Source organism: Acomys russatus, chromosome 4 (genome assembly GCF_903995435.1).
Source record: "Acomys russatus chromosome 4, mAcoRus1.1, whole genome shotgun sequence".
NCBI lineage: Eukaryota > Metazoa > Chordata > Mammalia > Rodentia > Muridae > Acomys > Acomys russatus.
The window spans coordinates 19931201-19954459 of record NC_067140.1 but is presented as its reverse complement, the minus strand read 5'-3'; the positions used below and the strand labels follow the sequence as shown (position 1 = coordinate 19954459).

Here is a 23259-nt window from a genome sequence, read left to right as displayed (position 1 = left end):
AGCAAGAGATTGCTGTTTTCCCTTGATGCTGTGACAGATAGAGCACCCACTCTGTGGTGACTCGGAACCCACTTTCAGTTACAGAAGTCAGGAGACTAGAGGCTGGCTCTTTGCTGTTTCTTTTCAAGTGTGTGTGATTTGATGTCATCAGAAGAGGATGTGCACTAACTAAACAAGCCTTCTTAGCTTAGCCTCACTCAGCCCTGACACACACTGTGCTAAGGATGGCACACTGAAAGGATGGCGGACTGAGGATGGCAGGCTGAGGATGGCGGGCACCTGGCATGCAGGAAGCACTCAGCCAAGTTTGCTGATGACTCCTCCGGAAGAATTTCATTCTGACTGGAGAGAATGAAAGCAAATCAAGAGACCTCTGGAGATGCGCATTAAATTGTTTTTCAATGGAAAATGCCACCTCAGTGGAGGGATCTGTGGCTGCTCTGTGTAAACACAGGATTCCAATTAGCCTTGAAGCTGGAGCCAGCCACTTCTTGCTTCACACGGTGTGAGAATCAGAACAGAAAGGATCTCATGGCTGCTGTTCCCCAGTGGAAAAGCCACTAAACGTCAGTTATAAGAACAGTTGGGCAAGTGCTAAGGCCCAAAGCTTGTGTGCGTACTCTGCCCACTGAACTCTCTTGTTTTGTTTTGTGTTTGTTTGTTTGTTTGTTTGTCTAACAAAAGGGACTCTTCCAATTGCTCCATCGGCCCTCTGTATGGTCATTAACAACACTCATTAACAACGTCCACTCCATATGATCACTAACAGTGGAGTACCCACACTCACCCCATCAGGAGTTTACCATCCCTAACAACAGAGGTACTTCATGTCTCAACTGCTTGGCAAAGTGTATGTCTGCTGGTTCATCTTAAAGCTCTGGAAAAGTCCAGTCAGTTCTCAGTAACGCTCACCTAAGTCAACAAGGCAGGCTCCTGACAAGAGCAAACTAAACTGTGCTTCAGATCCAAACTATTTGGCAGTAAAAAAAAAAAAAAAAATCATGAGATTTTCTTGCATTACACACGGGTGAGATTAGCCAAGTCATGCCATACAGGAAAAGGCACAGAACAGGTATTCGTGTGATGATGTAATTTTCAATCTTATTTGTGAAATGCATATGGCGCCAATGGAATGTCAAAAACAAAACAAAACACCACAAAACCAAATCTGTGGGTGGAGACTGGAAGATCAATTCAAAGATCTGATGGAGTTTTGAATCATTCTCAGTTGCATAGTGAGATCAAGGTCAGCCTGGGCTGCATGAGACCCTGTCTCACAAACCAAAACTAAACTAACAAACAAAATCCATGGACTTTTTCATTGTCTGGTTTAACTTGCCTCAGATGGTTACAACAAACCTTCCAAAGTCACCGTTCCTAGTAACAGCTACTGTATATGGTGGCCTCTAATATCAACACTGAAGAGGCTGAGGCAGGGGGATTGCCACAACTTCTGGGCCAGTCTAGGTTACTTAAGGACTGCCAGGCCAGCCTGAACTACAGAACAAGACCCTGTATTGTTTTTTAAAAGGTTAATAATACCAATGCTAACAGGGACTAGAGGTTTCCCAGTGGTTAGGGTGTGTGCTGCCTTGCAAAGTTCAGTCCCCAAACCCATGTCAGGCAGTTCACATCACCAGTAACTCCAGCTTCAGGAGACCAGAGGCCCTCTTCTGTCCTTCATGAGTACCCACACACATGTGGTAGGCACACACACAGACACACACAGACAAACACACACACACACACACACACACACACGATCTTTAAAACATGGACTTCTTAACCTGGGCAAGCACACCGTGTTCTTCCTGTTTCCTACCCCACCCCTGTGGGACTGTATTGGAGGTTTTCAGATACCTTTATCCACACTTGGGATAAAATGTTGACTGATCAGCATGGCCTAGCTCTGCTCAGAAACCAGAAAGCAAGCTCTCCTGCTAAATGGACTCCATGAAGGCACAGGCCAGTTTCATCTGGATTTTAACTCTTTGTCTCGGCCTACCTGGGTACAAGTGCATAGTGGCCTCCCATGTTGACAGTGAGGAAACTGGACTCAGAGAAGCCAAATCCCTTCCCAAGGCCACACAGCCAGTAAGGAGCATAGACAGGCTGTCAATCCACCCAGACTAGGCCCAAATTCTTCCTTCTGTCGTGTGAGACTGCTTTGTGTGAGGCACCCAGATGAGCATCCTCAAGGGTCACCAAGAACTTCCTCAGGCAACAAAAGCTGCATTGTACTAAACTCTCTGGGGTTTGCTGGGGAATGAGGAAAGAGCCAATAATCAATTGCCTTTTCTTTGTTTATTGGGTGCTATTCAACATAAACAACATTGCATCGTGCATTATGGGAGGGACAATCAACAGAAAGACAGTAGCTTACAATTTCGAAGAGATTTAGATAATTGTGGAGAAAAACACAGCAGAAAAGCCATAAAGATTATGGCTTTAATGATCTGAGAGCTCATTTTCTGTAGTTTTGAGTACTGCGGGTGGTCAAATGCGTGCCAAGGGCCTGCTCCTGTGGCAGTAGAAAATTCCTAGGGAATAAGTATGTGTTTTTAAAAGATTTATTTATTTATTTGTTTGTTTATTTGTTTATTTATTTATATAAGAGCACCTACGTGCCAGAAAAGGGCATCAGATCACCTTATAGATGGTTGCGAGCCACCATGTGGTTGCCAGGAGTTGAACTCAGGACCTCTAAAAGAACAGGCAGTGCTCTTAACCACTGAGCTACCTCTCCAGCCCCATAAGTATGGTTTTCAGAAGCCTCACTGTGGTGTAAGGACACAGGACATTGACTCTGGTGTACTCATTGTTAGATGACTGAGCTTAGATGGGCACTCACCAGGACTTCTTTACTTCTTTTCTTCAACTTAACTGGCTGCCTAGTTTGCCAAAGCGAAAGAACACGGCTTCAGCTGCTCGGAAGAGGCTCAGGCAAGAGGGTTGCCAGGTTGAGCCCAGCCTAAGCAACTCAGCGAGACCTCTTCTCAAAACAATAAAGGATCTAGAGATTCAGGGCTAGGGTGCTGCTCTGGTGTGCAGGGGGCCCTGTGGCCAATCTCCAGCACCACAAACACACAAGCTGCAGCTATTTAGTTGAGCACAGAAACCGTGATTGAAGCACCTGCCTTCCGTGTCGCTTCAACGAATCAGGCGCGCATGCAGTATACGCACACTACAAGGTAAGTTCCTGCACACCTCACTTTGCCGAGGACTTTGGGCAGCATCCTCGGGGGAGCCCCTGTTGGTACTCCCCACCCCCCACCCCCGTACTCTCTCCATTTCTGAGATGTTTGAGTTTGGCTGTCAGGTTGGTTCCAACCCTCTCTGCTCAAGAAATGAAAGCCCTCCGGATTTCCACAATTAAATAGCAGTTCTCACCCCTCGGTCAGCCAAAGTTTTACCAATCCAAGTATTTGAAAGGGCTTTGTATTTCACAGTACAGAGAATCAAGCCTTTGCCCTCCAACAGGCTCCAACACACACACGCGCGCACGCACACACACACACACACACACACACACACACACACACTGACATGGGTGGCTGCATAGTAGAAAGAGTAGGGTCTGATTAATCTTCGCAGGACTTGGTTTGGATGTCCAGAACAATAGAGGTGACCTGGCCCTGTCTTGGGAATAGGGTCCCGCTCTTAACAGCTGCTTCCAGATCTTTCATTAGGCGTGGTGGCGCATGCCTTTAATCCCAGCACTCTGGAGGCAGAGGCCAGTGGATCTCTGTGAGATCAAGGTCAGCCTGGTCTACAAAGAGAATCTAGGACAGCCAGAACGGTTACACGGAAAACCAAAAAATAAAAATAAAAATAAATAAATAAATGAAAGGAATTCCTGAGAGGATCCCTGGCTGCATGACTCACTGAGGCACGAAGCCAAGGGAGGTAGGGTGAGTTCCTGAGACTGTGCTCAACATAATCATTTTGATGTTCTGAATCTCTTCGAGGACTGGTGAGTGCTTTACTCAATGGATGCTCAGTGAACTTCATGCTTTCCACTGCCTCTCAGTGTAATGATTGCCTGGGGACTCTCTCTGGTGAACGTCCATGAAATAGGAATTTTTTAAAAGATTTATTTATTATGTATACAATGTGTCTGCATGTACAACTAGAAAAGGGCACCAGATTTCATTATAGATGGTTGTGAGCCACCATGTGGTTGCTGGGAATTGAACTCGGGTCCTCTGGAAGAGCAGTCAGTGCTCTTAACCTCTGAGCCATCTCTCTGGCCCCATGAAATAGGAATTTCAAAATTTACTCCTACCTATTTATACACAGTAACTAATAGCCCCCCGTACTTCTAAGTAGCTATTTGGAATACAGGAAGAAGTCTGATACTATCCAGGAGAGTGACAGTTGAGTTTATTCCCAGCACTCAGGAAGCAGAGGCAGGCAGGAGGGGAGTTCAAGACCAGCCTGGTTAATATAGCAACAGAGCTGTGGCTACATAGTGAGACCGGGTCCCCTAAAACAGAACAAAGAAAAAAAAAATCTAACACTAAACTCCTGGGAAAATCTACTTCATCTGAAACCTATCTCCTCTTTAAGCACACAAGATTATAAATAAATAAACAAATGGTGGAAATTAACTCACTAGCTGAAATAGCAAGATATCGGACACATCAGTTGTGACAGAATCCACATACAAGCCAGGAGAGATGAATGAAACAAATCCTCCCTATGAGGATTCACTTTTTCATCACCCACAGCACAGAAACCACTTGGTCCACACCATCTGCCACACACCCAAAGGAAAACACTCTGGCATTGCCATTGAAGGAATAATTCTAATATTCTCACACATCCGTGTTTAAGAGAGAGTGATGTAGTCACCTAGGTAATGCTAGGCGTGGTGGAATAAACCCGACATCCCAGAGTTCTAGGTTGAGCAGGAGGATGAGGAGTTTCAGCCAGCCTGGCCTATGAGACATCTCATGAAAGCAATGGAAGCAACGATGCATATGGATGCTTGGCTGGGCCAGAAACTGTTGGACTGGAAGGCCATTGGGGCATTAATGTCGATGACAATGGGCAGGGTGTTTACTTCCTTAAGCATGGGGGGAGAGGGGTTCTATTTTCTTTCACCTGAGTTTTTTACATTGAGCAGAGGTAAAAATTTAAATAGAAATATTGATGTAAAATTACTATTTTGTCACAGGCTCTCAAAAGTATAATACATGGTACCTTCATATAGTATATGGCCTACATTACATTACATATAGTATACAATGTATGTTTCATGGACCACAAAGACTATATAAATTTATAGCATTATGGTATTATGCTGAGGTATATATTTAAATAGGTCTAATAGATTGCATTTAAATTATTGCATACGTATAGCTATTGTTTTTTTTTTTTTTTTTATTAACACTCACCTCTTAGGATAAATTTGAAATGATAGTATTGGAGCACAAATTACAAATTGGATTGCAAAAGCTTTACCAGAAGCAGACAGATGATTACGGAAGACTTTGCTGGTGAATGGGTCACGGGTAACCTTAGGTCAGGTGACAGGGAAAGCAGGAGAGGAAGTTTCTGCCTCCTGCTCAGGTGCTGGTGGCTTTGCTTTGGATAAACAGGAAACAATGTGAGTCACTTTGATTCAGCAAAGACCACTTTCCTTGCCAGAATTAGGAAAGTGAGCTCCATTCTAGCCAGCCACAAAATCAGGACCGTCTGTGGATAACTCTGCCCCCTTTAGGGAGGGGTGGGGGCGCTTGGGAACCGGTGTGTGCCTCTGCTCTGCACAGGGTTGGCGGCGCGCTAGAAGGAAATGCTTGAGGGGACTGTGGGAAGCAGTCCAAAGGAAACTAAGCCATGCCCTCCAAGAGCATTCTAACACACTAGCATCCTTTGACTATCCACTGCAGACACACATCGATGTAGACTCTATTACGTGGAATAATTTATTCAGTCCCATAACAATCCAGCCTGAAGCATCTAGGAATCTGGTAAAGAAAACTCGTCTTTTGGTACGTCCTATTAAGTTTCAAGTACTCTCCTCTTTCAGAGGCTCAAGAAGGCAGCTTTCATCCAAAGTTAGTCTGGCTCAGACTGCGAAAACCTGTCTGCCTGGATGTTGGAAAGCCGGAGCGCTCTCCACTCATTTGGAAAGCCCTGGAGGCTTTCCGCACTGTCCTTGGGGACCTTGCCCGACCTGCATAGCAATTGTGCAAGCGCAGCTTTGGGCTGTTGCAAGGCCCGCAGCAGCTTGCAGGAGGAGGGCGGGGAGGCGCTCTCGCAGCGCACCCGCTGAACCCTAGGCTAGACGCGCCTTTCCTGGGTTATCTCCGGGGTGGAGTCCACGGTGCGCCCGCCAAGAGAGCAGCGCATCGGTCACCCGAGTCCCGGCGCCCTCACTAACCTCGCTGACACCATCCCCTTCCCACACCCGCCCCCTGTGTCCCTCCCAGCCTTGCCAACAGGTCCCCCTCCGCCCTACTCACCGTGCTCATTGGCCACCCAGGGCATGTCCTGTCTCCATAAATATGAGGTCCCTGAGCCTGGGAGCTTGGGGAGGCACAGCGAGGTACATCAGACTCGGCTGCATCCCTTCTATCCTCCTTGACACCCTGTGGCTTCAGACCTTAGGAGTCAAATTTACAGACCCACAGAAGACTCCCCCCAGAGCTACCAACCCCCGGCCGCCTGCGCCCTAAGCCGCTGCACCTTGCAACATCCCTGGGCATCTGTCTCTTCTTAGTCCCTCCTGAAACTCCATCACACCCTCGAGTTCTGTTTGCCTCTCTTCCCCAAACCGCCAAGACTTCAAAAACACCTTATCCCTTCCAACCCCGACTACTACCCATCAAGTCGCCTGCTACTATGAGCTGCCCCATTGAGAAAAGGCGCTCCCTGATCGCTTTCCTGCGCGGACTGCGTGACTTCCGACAGCCCCCCAGGCCAGTGACATCTAAGGCGGGCGCTTCCCGAGAGCCAAAAAATGTGCCCCTCTGCCCGCTGGTGACAGGTGGAAATACTCGGGACGCCACCTCCCTGCCTGGACCCACCAACTGGCCACTGCTAGGCAGTCTCCTGGAGATTTTTTGGAAAGGTGGCCTGAAGAAACAGCATGACACTCTGGTAAATAGTTTGTCACTCCCCTGTTCCCTATTCCTCCCCGTCAGGGTGGCGGGGTGAGGGGTGGGGAGCTCAGGTAACCCGACTCAGCGCAAGGCAGAAGCGCCGGGCACCAAAGGATGCGCGCTGATGGCCCGCCCCGCTGCAGGCTGAGTACCACAAGAAGTACGGCCAGATTTTCCGGATGAAGCTGGGCTCCTTCGACTCGGTGCACCTGGGCTCGCCGAGCCTGCTGGAAGCTCTGTACCGCACTGAGAGCGCGCATCCCCAGCGACTGGAGATCAAACCCTGGAAAGCCTACCGTGACCACCGCAACGAGGCCTACGGGTTGCTGATCCTGTGAGACCCCTCTGCCGGGTGGAGGCGGCGGGAGGCTGAGTGCGCGAGGCTGAGGGGAAGGAAGTAGTTAGAGCTCCTTAGCACTTTTCCAGTGCAGAGCGAATACAGAAGACCCTGCACTACTTAGAGCCAGTGCAATCCTGAAAATGTGGTGTAGAGAGTGGGCTCCCCCAAAAGCCATACAGTGAGGGATTGCACACATGCCTACCTCCCCAACAGGACACACCAAAGGCGCCAAGCCCCTTTTTATTTGGGCTTCACTTTCCTGCTCTCATTTTCAGCAAGATTTAATCCTAACGTCAAGCCAAATCCTTTAACGTTGATTTGACAATTTCTTGCGTGTTTATAATGTATTTCTGGTCGCTTTCATCCCGCGTACCTTCTCTGATCCCACTCCCACTGTGATTCTCTCTCATCCCAAACAACTCCCTCCCCTATGTCCGCGTCGGTTTTTTTGTTTGTTTGTTTGTTTTTTGTTTTTTTGTTGTTGTTTTTGTTTTTTTGTTTTGTTTTGTTTTGTTTTTTGGTGAGTCCCTGAGGCTGCTAGCACGACGTCGGGTAGGGGGTGGGGGTGGGGCAGTTAGTTAGAGCACAGGACAACTTGCCAGAGCCCACACCACTAAAGAAAAAGACTACCCCAGCAACTGCTCAGGGAGCAGAGGAACGCTGTGAGCCTCTCTCTGGTCCGTGATGGACAGCCCCGAATACTCCATGAGTGCTAAGATTCCTAGGAATTGTCCAGGAGAGCTCAGTTAATCGCTGCGCAACTGCCTGCCTGGCGCCCTAAGCACAGTCCTTCTCTACAGGGAAGGAAAAGAGTGGCAGAGGGTCCGCAGCGCCTTCCAGAAAAAACTGATGAAACCGGTGGAGATCATGAAGCTGGACAACAAAGTCAATGAGGTTTGCGCACTGGGGCCAGCTTTCCGTAGATTCTTCGGGAAAGAGAGCAGTTAGCGGGGCTTTGGGTCACAGCTCTAAAGTACAAAGAGAGAAGAACCATGCTTCATAAGTGGTTGGGAGGAGGGGTTGCCATTTCTCTGTGTCCTTCCTTTCATCCCGTCCCCCAGACTTATCTTATCTACTCTTATCTACTCCAAAGCCTTCTAAAGCAACCCACGGAGGCAACAATTACAAACCATCCACCAGTGAGATCTGGCTGCGTTATTTTTACTCTCGTCTGCCAGTTTCCCGGTCTTTAGAGCCCCTAGTCTACAATACTGCTAAATGAGATGATGCTTGTAAAAGCCCTAGGCGGCAACATTTGAGAGGGAGGGGGGAGAGGGAGGGAGGGGGAGGGGGAGGGGGGTTAGAGACCAGTCTTTTTATGAAATAGCATGATGTGGCCAGAGATTTCATACTTCATGCTGACAAATGATTCTGAAAAGATTATGGACAATGGGCAGACCTTGCCTTTAAGCGCCACAGTCCCAGCACTGGGGTAGGGGTGGGGGGTGAAGGCGGAGGCAGGCGGATTCCTGTGAGTTAGAGGCCAACCTGGTCTACAAAGTGAGTCTAGGACAGCCAAGGCTACACAGAGAAACCCTGTCTCGAACAAACAAAAAGCAAACAATCAAACAAAAAAGAATGATTTTATACTTTGCTAAAGGACTTTAACAATATTATTTGGTCAACAGGGCCAGGAGTGGGTGGGGGTGGGGTTAGAAGGGGGAGGGGAGAGGGGCACCGCACAGGGGCAGGCTTAAGCACATAGTTTTCAGTTGTTTATTTATTTATTTTTTTTACTCTTGTTAACACTGAAGGTTATTTTGACTTGGACTTTGACCCAGATGGGCTCTGACAGAATATAGAGGCCAGATAATAAGTGTAACACAGTAATGCAAGGCCCAAGCAGGACGTTAGCAAGCAACATAGTTAAGCCTTTTTGTAGATGAAATAAATAGCTGCAACAGATCCAGCAGCTACTATCATGTGGGGTACACACCAGGGTCACCTCGGGGGGCAATGAGGATATGGGAAATACATACTGTATGTGAAATCTCTCTCTCTCTCTCTCTCTCTCTCTCTCTCTCTCTCTCTCTCTCCCTCTCTTTCTCTCTCTCTCTCTCTCTCCTCGCCTAGAGTTCTCTATGTAGATCAGGTTTGTTTAAACTCATAGAGAGATCCACCTGCTTCTGCCTCCCTAGTGCTTGAGTTAAAAGTGAACCCTCGTGCTCAGCTTTCTTTCTTTCTTTTTGTTCTCCCCCCAGGTTTTCTATTAAGGTAACAAATCCAAAGTATTTTTAGAATGTCTTAGACAAGGCAGCTAAGCATTCCCGCGTGTTACCTGTCTGTTTTATGACCGCTGACCCCTTCTCTCAGGTATATCGTGGCAGGTGTCAGTTACGTGGGCAAGTGACTTAACATCTCTAAGCCACTCTCAGCTGTGACATGGAAAACGGGAGGAATGGCCGTGCCTCCTGCCCAATGAGGTTGCAGTGCGGATGAGCTAGGATGATATACTTTGTCCCACCATGTGTGGTCCCAGTGAGGCCTGAGTCATCTCGGACTCAGTTCTGGAGACTGGCACCTAGAAGCCTCGTGTGGCTATGGCAAGGCTCCAGACTTACCTACCAAGGGAGCCACATGCAGAGTTTGCAGATTTCCTGGCTCCAGATTCCACACACTTCAACACAACAGCTGGTGAAAGGACATGCTTCTGCCCAGATGTGAAAGGGCAGAGAGGAGACGCTGCCATGTCATTTTGTCTGATTCCTCCCCTGTGGTTTATCTACCCAGTCTTCCTAGCAAGGATGTCTTTCTTTCAAAGTAGCAGAAGCAGAGCTGGGAAGATGGCTCAGTTGGCAAAGTGCTTGCAGTGCAATCATTGGAGACCTGAGTTCAAATCCCAGCACTGAGGAAGTAGAACAGGAGGATGACTTGAAGCTCATTGGCCGGCTAGGTCAGCCAAATTTCAGAATTGTAGGTTCAATGAGAGACCCTGTCTCAAAATATAGAATGGATAGCAACTGAAGAAGACATCAAATGTCAACTCCTGGCCTCTACATCTGTGCACCTTGACAAATGCATACCCACACCCACACCCACACACAAACATGAATCTCTCTCTCTCTCTCTCTCTCTCTCTCTCTCTCTCTCTCTCACACACACACACACACACACACACACACAAATTGTTACCATTAACATTTCTCTTCTTTTTTTTTTTTTTTTTTTTTTTTTGGTTTTTCAAGGCAGTGTTTCTCTGTGTAGTCCTGGATGTCCTGGGCTTGCTTGTAGATCAGGCTGGCCTTGAAATCACAGAGATCCGCCTGCCTCTGCCTCTCTAGTGCTGGGATTAAAGACATGAGGCACCATCGCCCATTGCCGGGAAAATTACTAGGACAAGCCTAAAACATAAATTTCAGTGGTTGCAGGAAGAGCCTAGGAAGAACACAGGGCAAGCCTGGGGAAGACCATGTGTAATTAGTGCCAGTCACCAACAGTGGAGATGCCCTGTGATGAACCCCCGAGCTTCACCTTCTCCTTCCCGCCGGTCACATCATCACGGGGTACCGTTCCTGTTGCTTTCTCTTAAGGTTTTGGCTGATTTTATGAAGAGAATGGATGAGCTCTGTGATGAAGGAGGCCGCATCAAAGACTTGTACAGTGAACTGAACAAATGGTCATTTGAAAGTAAGTGGGCATTATCATCTTGTTCACTTAACTTTGCAAGAGACCTGGTAGACAAAATTCAGCTCTGCTTATAGTTTAGTAATGACAGAGTGTCACCACCTAGAACAAGGCCATGCAAGTTCATTTTAGTTATGACTTGTACTGTAGGTGGTTTATGAAGTCATTCAACAAATGTTTATTGAACAAGTACTATGTGCCAGGTACTGTTAGGTACCAGGGATACACTGAGGAACAAAATGGATAGCATCTTTGACCTCACAAAACTATGATTCTAGAGTGGGAAATACAGGTAAGAACATTTAAAGGATTGAGAGAGAGCAGAAGTGTCAGCCTGGGTAAAAGGACTCCTTTCCACTAAGGAGCCAGTCTTATTGGAAGGTCAGGAAAGGAGGGTATTAGAAAGGCCTCTTCGGATCAGTGTTCCAGACAGTGGAGTCAGGAAGGCAAAGCCCTTGACCCAGGAACAAGTGGAAGCATTCTTTCCTTTTTTTCCCCCCTTTGGTTTCTTTGAGACAGGGTTTCTCTGTGTATCCTTGGCCATCCTATACTCACTCTGGCCTCGAACTCACAGAGATCTGCCTGCCTCTGCCTCCCGAGTACCGAGGCAAAATAACAACAGTGGCTCCTAGCCTTACTTCTGCACTCTACACAGAGACAAGAGGGACATGGAGAGAGAAAAGTAGACTACTGGGCTGCCTTTTCATCAAGAAAGCCAAGAGAGCCCTGAGGAGGTCACTCAGTGGAGACAAAGCTTGCATGCAAGCCCGAGGACCAGGGTACAAAGCTGGACACAGTAACACAAATCTGTAATCCCAGTGCTCCAGTGGCAAGCTGGGAGTTTGCAATGTGCTCCCAAAATAATGCCCACAACTGGGAAGGTAACACTGCAGAGCTGAATTCACCTCTGCACATTGTAACACACACACACACACACACACACACACACACACACACACACACACACTCACACTCACACACACACACACACCGTGGGGGGGGCGAGGAAGGAGGGAGAGAGGGAGATGCCTAAAACACCAAAAGATTGTTAGATGGGTGGATTGGTGTGGTAGCTCATGCCTGTAATCCTAACACTGAAGAGGCTGAGAAAGGAATATAGACATGAATTTAAGGCTAGCCTCGGCTACACATCAAAATTCTGTCTCAAAAAAACAGGGGAAGGGGAGTGTTCCCTTTGGCCAGAAATGGGTCCCATAGGCAATGCCGCTGTCCTGGGTCCTTTGGATTGTTACCAAGGTTTCCAATCCCTCTTGATTTCTTGCTTGTGAACTGCTGCTCCTCTGATGCTCTGAACAAAACTGGAGTCATCTTAGGGAAGAGCCATTACACATGCCAATGGTAAACTCGAGAAAGGAGCTGTTTGTGTACAAAGCACAGGTGCATTTGTAAAATGGTTAAAAACAAAACAAAAACAAAAACAAAAACCAAACCTCTGTGGCATGAGTTTGCAATGTGCTCCCAAAATAATGCCCACAACTGGGAAGGTGACACTGCAGAGTTGAATTCACCTCTGCACATTGTCTTCAGAGCACTCGGAAGTACAAATGGGTCAGACATGCTGTGACCCTGGTGCAGTTGGTCGATGCTAAAAAGCCCAAAACCGTTATCTCCTAAGTAAACATTCACAGAGAGGGAGGGCCACTTAGTTATGAAACCTAGGTGTTCACCAACAGGAAAGCTTTGTGCTAGTTTTACTGTACTTATTGTGAATGGTCACTTTGTAAGCAATCTAACCATTCATGACTATGCCTTTCCAGGATTCTCCCATAACCGCTTACAGCCTCTAAGTTTAGTAGACCATTGGGGAACTGCTTTCATTCAGTGATCTAGGTTTTCTTTGAAGGGAAACAGTAACACCTTGTAACTTGTGCGTATTGCTGTGAAAATAAGTAATTGATACTGTTTTAAAGTCAATGGTCAGGACAGCCCAGAGCTGGGCCACACGCTCTTGGTGGTACCCAAGCCAGGCACTGGGGGATAAAAAGGTTATTGCAAGGTTAAACAGTATGATTTCAGAAAATATGAGACAGTCATGAAAGTTAACAGGCATGGGAGGTATTTTTTAGGACAAGTGAGGGGTTTTCGCCACATAATAGGCCTGGTAAAGAACAGACCAGGCTCTTAGGGACATTAGTAATACATCACAGTCACGTAGGGCAATGTCATCATTCTTAGGAGATTACTGCAGATACAAAGCATTATGGGACCTAAACATTATTTCAGATGCTGCTGCCCACACCGACCCATACATACCCGTACATGGACACACACTCAAGGAGAAAGTAATTAAAGCAGCCTGTTCAATTATTACATCTAATTAAGGGGGCATGGGTATTATATAATTTAAATTCTCTCTGTGTAAAAACTTTAAAGACTAAGAAATCTTATTTGAAAATAGGCCGGGCGTGGTGGCACACACCTTTAATCCCAGCATTTGGGAGGCAGAGGTAGAAGGCCAGCCTGGTCTACAAAAAGTGAGTCTAGGACAGGCAGGGCTACACAGAGAAACCCTGCCTCAAAAAAAAAAAAAAAAAAAAGAAAAGAAAAGAAAAGAAAAAGAAAATAGGTTGATCCTAAACAACATTATTAAATGGAAAAGAGAACAGAGAGACACCTATCCTGTGCTAGCCCACTGCCTGGTGGGTACTGGGAACCTAGTCCGTAGCTTGGCCCTTCCAGCTCTTCTTCTCACGGTGGTTTTCTGTGTGCTGTCTTTGGCAGCAGGAAACAATGATCACTCCAACAGCAAGGCTGAGCCAAAGCAGGGCAGATCTCTGACCTGGTGATTCCTCTGTCCTCACCTCCTTGTGATAGAACAGACAGCATGTCTCTTACAAGGAGGTTCCAAACTCATGACTTCTGGTGAGAGAAGAGTGTGCCACTGCCCTCCTCTCTCACTCTTTGAGTTTGTGCTTTCTTCCGAGAGCACAGTCTCATGAGACTTGGAACCCGGTCTTTAGTAGCCGGCTAATCATAGGCTCCCGCACTGCTGTGGCTGACTAACGGTAGTGACTATTTTCCATGACAGGCATCTGCCTTGTGTTATATGAGAAAAGATTTGGGCTCCTTCAGGAGGAAGCAAGCAAAGAAGCCCTGACCTTCATCATGGCCATCAAAACGGTAAGCAGCCCCTGTGGACGGCACATCCTTACAGCTAGAATTCAGACTAGCAGAGGCTATCCCCGTGTCTCCCAAGGAGTGTTCACACTTACTTAATACTTAACTCATTTGCTTGCTTTGACATCTATACTTCAATATATACATGTGAACCAATCACAAAGAAACGTGCCAAGTCTGTTTATCCGTTTAGGCCAAGTTACTTTACCACAAAATTATCTTAAATGTACTTAGGATAACTTGATTAGTGGTCAGTTGCTTAAAAGATTCTTTTAAAGTTTCTGACTGTTTCAGAATTTATAGTTTTGAATGGTTGACGTAATCTCAGATACTATCCACACGGTGGAATTGATTTGGGGTTAACTACGATTGTGTGATATAAGAAACTGGGGTGAACAGGCAAATTATGCTTTTCCAGTTCTCTTCTTTCTTTACAATTAGATCATTAAAAACTGGGGCTGGTGGTATAGGTTTGCCATACCACCTGCTTGGACAAGGTGCTGAGGCAAGATAATTGCAAGTTTTAAGCTGGTTTGGACTACAAAGTGAGTGCAAGGGCAGGCTAGAAAAGTTAACGGTACGTTGTCTCAAAATAAAACACAAAGGAAGAAGATACTGAATAGCTTAGTACTGGACATCTTTTTAGCAACCAGGCGGCCCTGGGTTTGATCCCCAGTACAACCAAATATACCTGTGTGTGTGTGTGTGTGTGTGTGTGTGTGTGTGTGTGTGTGTGTTACAAAGTCGTGAGACCGATACCTTCGTATTAAACACAGAGCGCAAATCCATCTCTGAGATGAGTGAGAGAGATGCTGGGCCTTTGAATTCCATCCTTTGGAGATGCAAGAGTGGTCTGGCTAAGGCTCCTCCACCTCCAAGAAGAATGCTGCCTTAGAGAGAAGAATGTAGGGTCTGAGCTCCTGTGTTGTTTTTTTTTTTTTTTTTTACAGATGATGAGCACATTTGGGAAGATGATGGTCACCCCTGTGGAGCTGCACCAGACTCTCAACACCAAAGTGTGGCAGGCACACACACTGGCCTGGGACACCATTTTCAAGTCAGGTGAGAGGGCCACCCTTCTACTACCCACTATGATCCCTGATTCCGAACCAACACGTAGAAGATGCCCAGTGCATCCTGAGACGCCCATCCGTGTTGGCCTTGACCAATCCTTGCCAGCACAGCGAGAACACTCACTAGTTACTAGCTACTAGCTTATCTAGCAAATTGTCCGTGTCCCTGTAGAGGCTCAGTGCTGCAAGATTTTCTCGAGTTATTTTCCTTATGCGAATTTTTAGGCTCTCCCTCCTTTCTCTCCGCTGTCACAGTCAAGCCTTGCATCGACAACCGCTTGGAGAAATACTCTCAGCAGCCTGGTGCAGATTTCCTTTGTGACATTTATCAGAACAATCACCTTTCCAAAAAAGAACTGTATGCTGCTGTCACGGAGCTCCAGCTGGCTGCGGTGGAGACGGTGAGCGGGGACTGGGTGGACTGGGGCCTCGCGTGGCTATATAGTTAGTTGGACCTTTGGTTTCCGTGATAAGTTCTTGTAGCCACTAGGATCGTTCTTTCTTCCAGAATTAGCAGAGCAGCAACAGCCTCCAAAACCTGTAGTAAAGAGTCCCATAGTGAGCACCATGGGAAACGCAAAGCATGACAGGGCGGGGCAGGCCAGGGCGGGGCGGGCACTTACTGCAATGACACATGTCCCAATGATATACTGAGTAGGCTCCAGCCAGCACCATGGCAGATATCAGAGCTGGTACAGGAATTTGGAAACAGCCGGGTGCTCTGGCAAGACAATTTAAGGTTTTCAAGCTTAAGGGCTGGAGAGAGAGAGAGAGAGAGAGAGAGAGAGAGAGAGAGAGCTCAGTTGGTCAAGTACTATTTGTGCACCCATGAGGACATGAGTTAAAAAAATAAAAAAGCCAGGTATGATGGCTCATATGTGTGATTCCAGGCCTGGGGAAGTGGAAACAGGAAGATCCCTGGGGCCAGCCAGACTAACTAATACAAAGAGAGATGCTGCCTCAAAAACTAAGATGGAGAATGCTTGAGGAAGATGTCTGCTGTTATCCTCCAGATTCTACCACGTGCAGGCCCATACATGTGCCCTGACATATGAACACACACACATACACACACACTCATACAGGCATCTTTTAAGTTATTATCCAGACTTTCCCCAGTTTGACTCCCTGTGGCTGACTTTTCATCTTACTTATTTTAAAATAAGGTGAAATAAAAATCGAAATACAGTCATCTAGACCAATAATAAGTACATTTGCTGCTTAAAAGTGCAAGCAAGGTGAGCTTGGGGCAGCTTGGTTTTGCTTTGAATGCAACAACTAGTGTGCAATACACCAGCTGATTCTCTCAGCGGATTCTCCACACGGCTACACCCTGCACACAAACACCCACACACCAAGGTTCTGGTGAGGTCCATCAACTTCCAGTCAGGTCTTAAGCTGTCACGGGTATGACATAAACTCAGACTCCTCAAAGCCCAACATTCCATACACCCACCTTAACGTTTCCGGGCGGAAACCCTCCTGGTTGACCACTTTGCGTTTTCCCCTGTCGTGGTGCTTCCTGCAGGAGAAAGGATAGGGTTCCTTCCCTTCTCCCACTCACTCCAGAAGTCTGGCAAAAGCCCCAGATGATCCGAGCTCACTTCTAGGCAAGTGGCAAGCTTTTCACAGAGGGACAAAGGCAGCACCTCGGCCTCTGTTCTTCTGTTTTCTTAAGTGTGGACTCTGTGAAAGCTGTGGCTTCATTTTATCTACTGCTTCATTCCGAGAACACGGAAGAGCACATGGCATCTTCGAGGTGGTCAACAGATGCTTACTGAGCAAATGGGAGAAGTTGAAACAATAGAGCAACTACTGTGTGCCTGGCTCTTAAAAGGCCACTAGGAAGGAGAGACAAGATCTTATTCCTCATAGAACTTAAATGCCAGCAGGGAGGAGAGACAGCAGACATGCACACACACACACACACACACACACACACACACACACACACACACACACATACATCACCATTTCAGGTAGTGGTATGCACCATGAAGAAACATTTTAAGCAGCTGGGCAGTGGTGCCGCGCACCTTTAATCCCAGCTCTCGATAGGCAGAGGCAGGTGGATCTCTGTGAGTTCGAGGCCAGCCTAGTCTACAGAGTAAGTCCAGGACAGCAAAGGCTACAAAGAGAAACCTTGTCTCAAAAGAGAAAGAAAGAAAGAGAGCGAGAGAGAGAGAGAGAGAGAGAGAGAAAGAAAGAAAGAAAGAAAGAAAGAAAGAAAGAAAGAAAGAAAGAAAGAAAGAAAGAGAAACATTTTAAGCAAGGAATAAGCTGGCCCATTTAATGCTTTGACAAGTAGACTACAGCTGGTGGGTAGAGAGTGAACTTAGAAAGTAGCTTTGAGAATCCAGTTAAGGAGATGCCCCCCTGCACCCTCTCCATGCCAGCCGAGGTCATGCCAGGACATCCTGGGCCCTTGAGGTCTCCTAACCCACTTCCCCTGGAGTTAAACTCGCCAGTTTTCCTTAGGGGCCCAGAGAGAGTACCCTGGCTGGTGAAAGCTGCAGTTGCCCAGTCTCACGGAGCACTGTTTGGCCCTTGTGGTGAGGCGTTCCCTGATATGGTTACATACCTGATCCATTTCTTTCTCAGTCCTGTTTATTCTGAAGGTCACCTTGGGTGGACCAGAGAGATTTGACTGCCTCTGATTTGGAGGCCACGCCCTCTTCCTGTTCTGCAATAACGGTCTCGTCCATGGTTTATTTCAACTGAGGCCACTGGCACTCTCACGTGAAAAAACCCGCCTGGGAGGGATGTTTGCCCAAAATAATAAATAGCAGCTGGCTCTGACCTGTCTTACCCTTTGCTCAGTAGTGTGAGTGGGCACTGGCACTTAGTCACAGGGCCTTGGTCTCTGCAGAGGGAGACTGTAACCGCCGGCCGCATTTCAGAGACCATTCGCCTTAAATTAGTTTAAGAGCAGCTACGTTCATCTGACTTCCGCTGGTGGTGGCTTTTGCTCCTCTTTGCCTTCAGAAAAGATGCAAAAGATGGCCCTTAAAAGGCTAAGACCCATCGCTGGCTTCTTGGCATATTCAGTCTGATGTTAGAATATATTTCCACCCCCATCCTTTTTTGGCAAGCTGTTGTATTCTCCTGTGAAGGCATTTTGCATGCGGCGAAGCACCCTGTTAACGCCTTTTCACATCCATGGTTAATTTAGAGCGTGGCCAAAAGAATGTTCATTAAATTCCAGAAAGGCAACATCTTACACATTTAATTTCAGTGGGAAAGTATCTTTAGAAAACCTCTCGTTGTCGTCATCAGAGCTTTTCTGTTCTCTCTTTCCTGGATTTTACATCAAATTTTGCCTATTAAACAAGTCCTAGTTCCATTTTTATTTTGAGGCCAGGATATAGTCACATTGAGGCCGGATATAGTCCGGCCTGAGGGTCGGAAACAGAGAAGGCATCTTTGCATCTTGCTATGGTTTCCCCCTAGTGGTGGCATCTCAAGTAGCAGTAAAATACACCATAACCCAGAAAGGAGTCCAGGCAGTCCCCAGACTTACCCCTCCCTTACCAGCTGTACTCACATTTGTTTGTGCTCAACCAGTTACATCCAAGTGTGATTTAGACGTGACCTTTTGCTTGCCTGGCGGAGGCTTGTGGCTAGTTATGAAGACGCTCTCATCCGTGGCTTGTTGCCTTTCAGACGGCCAACAGCTTAATGTGGATTCTCTACAATCTGTCCCGGAGTCCCCAAGTGCAGCAGAGACTCCTTCTGGAAATCCAGAGTGTGTTGCCCAAGAACCAGGCACCACGGGCGGAAGATTTGAGGAAGATGCCCTACTTAAAGGCCTGTCTAAAAGAATCCATGAGGTAAGGACACACCTCTGAGCCAACACACGAGGAAAGGGTTCTCCTTTGCCCTGGCAATGCATTACATCACTAAAAACGGGTTCTCTCAGAGATGTAGCAATGATACCTCAGGATGGTCCCTCTGGCTGATTATACACATCTACTAGAGAGAAGGGCCTTAGGGTGTTGTGGGGTTATCACTCACTTTCCAAACATTGTGGGCCAATCCCAGTACGCCTTAGAAAGTGAGTTTCCTCCTCTTTAAAGCAACGGCAGCCTGCCTTTGATGGATGCTGTCAGTAGTAAGGGGGCAGCTGTGATTATAGCGTGGGAGATGAAAGACAAAGAAAAGGACACGGAGGCTTGCATCTTAGAGAACTCTTTCTGGAAAGTAATCCTCCCATCTTCAGAAGGAAACAGTGCTGTCTTTGTGGGGAGCAGACAGCAGCAGAGGAGGAGAAAAGCCAGGCCTTAGGCGGAAGCATGAGATGCATACAGATTGAATGGGACAGATTAACCGATGAGCCACTAGTTAGCCTTACAGGAAAATCAGCCTGATGAGCCACTAGCCAGTCTTTTTATAAGGGATTTAATTAACATCATAAGAAACAAGAGACGTGCATGTTGAGAAGATGGGATTTCTTAAAAGAAAAAAAACAAAACAAAACAAAAAACAAAAACAAAACAAAGCTTACTTAGCTCTTTGAAGATTTCATACAATGTGTTTTGATCATATCCACACTCCCCTCTCCCAGTCATCCATTCTGTGTTCACCTTTTCCCTTCATCAAGTCTAATTTGTGTTTTCCATCTAGTCTTGAGTGTGGAGGGAATAGTTCATCTATCAGGGGCTATACCCCTAAACCCAGCCAACTGAAAACTGACTCTCTCTCTGCCAGGAGCTGTCAGTTGCAGTAGCTCCTCATGGAAATGGACAGAGTTTCTTCTTGTCCTGACTGTGAACTTTGACAGCACTTCTGTTTCTCACTCTGTCTATATTCATAATGCTGTGTCAGACAGAGGGCGGTCTGTGGCCACCTTCACAATTCTGATTTTGATGTTTTTTTTTTCCAGGCTTACCCCAAGTGTGCCATTTACAACTCGGACCCTTGATAAACCAACAGTTCTGGGTGAATACGCTTTACCCAAAGGAGTAAGTAGAAAGTGTGTGTCTATTTGGTAGCAAAATTTGGAAAGATGACACTTTCCAAGTGTTTCTCGCATCTCCCTGAATCTTTTTACCGGGAAAGCATTTGTTCTGGAGACGCATAGAAGACAGAGTATAGCTGCCATGCTGCTAAGTACAGAACGATGACGGCTCCTGAGGTGAAAACATGGGCGCACTGTGGCCCTTATGTGTGTGGTCTGGAGTGAGTCACAGGGAATCTGTGAGTGTTGTCTTGCTCAACAGAAAAAAATGGGGAGAGAAGAGCTGGTTGTGAAAATAGAGCACAAGATTGTAGAGTTCTAGGGCTTGTGAGGGGTTCAGTGGGTCAGAGCACTGGCCGCACAAGCAAGGGGACCTGGGTTTGGCTCCCAACACTCATGTCAGAAAACAGATGTGGCTGTTTGTGTCAGCATTGTGTGTGTGTGGAGGGGGGCAGATAGAGGAGGATCAGCAGTCCTTGCTGGCTGCCATGTTAAATCCAGGTTCTGTGAGAAATCCTGTCTCAAGGGAATCAGGCAGAGAGCGATAGAGAACGCCAGATGTCCTCCCACACGCACACCACACGTATCATACTCCCTTAACATATGCCAGGCAGTCAACCATCACTATTGTATTTCTGTGAGGTTTTTTTTTTTTCTTCTTCTGATTTTCTAAAATACCATCTCTTTTCTCTGTGTTTTTAGACGGTGTTAATGCTAAACACCCAAGTGCTAGGTTCCAGTGAAGACAATTTTGAGGATTCCAGTCAGTTTAGACCTGAGCGCTGGCTTCAGGAGGAGAAGAAAATCAATCCCTTTGCACACCTCCCATTTGGCCTTGGGAAGAGGATGTGCATCGGGCGCCGCCTGGCTGAGTTACAGCTCCACTTGGCTCTTTGCTGGGTAAAAGTCTTATTCGGGTTCCTACATTCACACTCTGGGCTATTTCACAGAACAGAGGGAGAGAGGGTTAACTTTGCTCTTGTCTCAATGTGTGTTGCAGATCGTCCAAAAATATAACATTGTGGCTACAGACAAGGAGCCTGTGGAGATGCTGCATCTTGGCATCTTGGTACCCCAGCCGGGAGCTGCCCATTGCATTCTGTCCACGGTAGGATGCTGAGGTGAGAGTCTGTGTCCCTTGTTGCCCTCAGGAGCCTTAGCTGACCAGGGCTGGGCCAAATTTGGAAGTATCTAGACTCAACTTCCTTCCTTCCTTCCTTCCTTCCTTCCTTCTTTCTTTCTTTCTTTCTTTCTTTCTTTCTTTTCTTCCTTCCTTCCTCGCTTCCTCCCTTCATGCCTCCCCCACCCTTTTTTTTCTTTTTTCTTTCCTTTTTTTTTTTTTTTTTGAGAAGTTATTTGGAATGTATGTGTATGTGTGCCACAAGAGTGTGGGTACCTACAGAAATTAGAAAAGAGCATCAGATCCCTGCATCTAGAGTTACAGGCAACTGTGAGCTGCCTAAATGACATGGGTCCTAGCAACCAAACTCAGATCCTCTGCAAGTGCTCTTAACCAGGGAGCCATGGCTCTAGCCCCACCTAATTTCTCTCTTTTTTTTTAATATTTGAATCGTTTTCTTTCTTTCTACTTGGGCCCAGCTATGTCACTCAAGCCCCAAACTAAGAAAGTACTTCTGCAGTAAAACATGAGCTTTGTAAGACTGGCTGGTTTCTCCTACTGCACATTACAATGAACCCAAAACCATTGATCTAACCAAAAAGTAAGATGGTGAAGCTTTATAGTCTGATGTGGAAGGTGACATCTCCAGCCTGTGGCTCAACGGTCACGTGTTTGCGCTTGAAGCCAGCTCTCTCACTTGCCTTCCCAACAGTGTGGTCAGGCTTTGCTTAGGGTCAAGTCAGAGTCCAGAGGTGGCTGGAATGAGTATTTAGACGAACACACAGTTACTGTAGAAGCTTCAGAATGAGGGTCCAAGAAATACAGGCATCGCTCGCTAGTGTCTGAAGTGACAGAAAACATGTCAGGTTCTGAGAGGCCACCCGGATTGGGCTGGTGGAAGCGTTGCTCATTACAAGCCCCAGGCATCAGCAGGGCCACAGTGAGCATTTCACTCAGTAAACTACACTTTTCACAGATGCCCAGAATAATTTTAATTTTAGCCTTTTGTTTTCTAATGACTGACATAGCCTTGTTCTAATGACATATGATGGGTGTCTACTTGATTTTCCAGGGTGCTTTTTTTTTTCCCCACCGAGATCAAGAGCAGCAATCTTTCCCTTTCTGCAAGAATTCTGATTATGGCTTCCATATTCCTACATGGCGAACCTCAAGGACCAGAGCATGGGACACCGTGCAAAGCATGGCACACCTTGCCTTTTGTAGAACTATTCTAGAAGCTATTGTCTAGACAATAATGTTTACTAGACCACCACTCAGGGAAACATGTGGACGCTGGGAATGCCAGGCGCCACCCTCTAGACCTCACTGCTGGTTTACATCAGCCAATCAGAGCCCTCCTCCTTCTGTGGACCTGCCCAAGAGCTTGCTGTCACTCTGTCTTCTATGATATCACCAGGAGACTGATGGTCAGCCGCTGTAGTTTCTGCTACCAAACCCAAAGAGGCACCTTTAATTCCCATTTAGACTTCATGAAGAAAGACCTACTATGGCTTAATTGTCTGGGGATCTGAGTGGGGCCGGCAAACCATTTATTATAACTCTGTTTCATTCAGTATTTGAGGAAATGACAGCTATAAACAGAGTTAAACATTAGGTAAAAGATCTCCCTCCCATTGTTGGAAATTAGAGACTGTCTATTTTAAGTGCCTAGTCTACAAAGCTACACAGAGAAACCCTGTATCAGAAAGCAAGGAAGAAGAAGGAGAAGAAGGAAGAGGAAGAGGAGGAGGAGAAGAAGTTCTATAGTGAAGCCAGCTACTTGCTTATGAATGCTCGCTCATGCAGAGGACTCTGTAATTTTTTACTTTGTTGTACTTTTCTCTGTGGTGTTAGAGTGTAGGTGGAAGAATCAACAGTTTCTAAACTGTGTGGGGGTT

At 46.7% G+C, this 23259-nt stretch overlaps 1 protein-coding gene across 1 annotated transcript; it reads left to right on the top strand.

Moving 5' to 3' along the window:
* The first annotated feature begins 6813 nt into the window (after window positions 1-6813).
* LOC127187748 (1,25-dihydroxyvitamin D(3) 24-hydroxylase, mitochondrial) lies at window positions 6814-21368 on the top strand. The gene is given in 12 exon segments (XM_051143876.1): window positions 6814-7107; window positions 7253-7443; window positions 8250-8343; window positions 10980-11076; window positions 14123-14214; window positions 15162-15273; window positions 15540-15685; window positions 18948-19114; window positions 20167-20245; window positions 20944-21141; window positions 21242-21313; window positions 21315-21368. Coding segments are annotated over 12 exon segments (1545 nt in total). The 5' UTR covers window positions 6814-6849; the 3' UTR covers window positions 21354-21368.
* Window positions 21369-23259: the final 1891 nt, after the last annotated feature.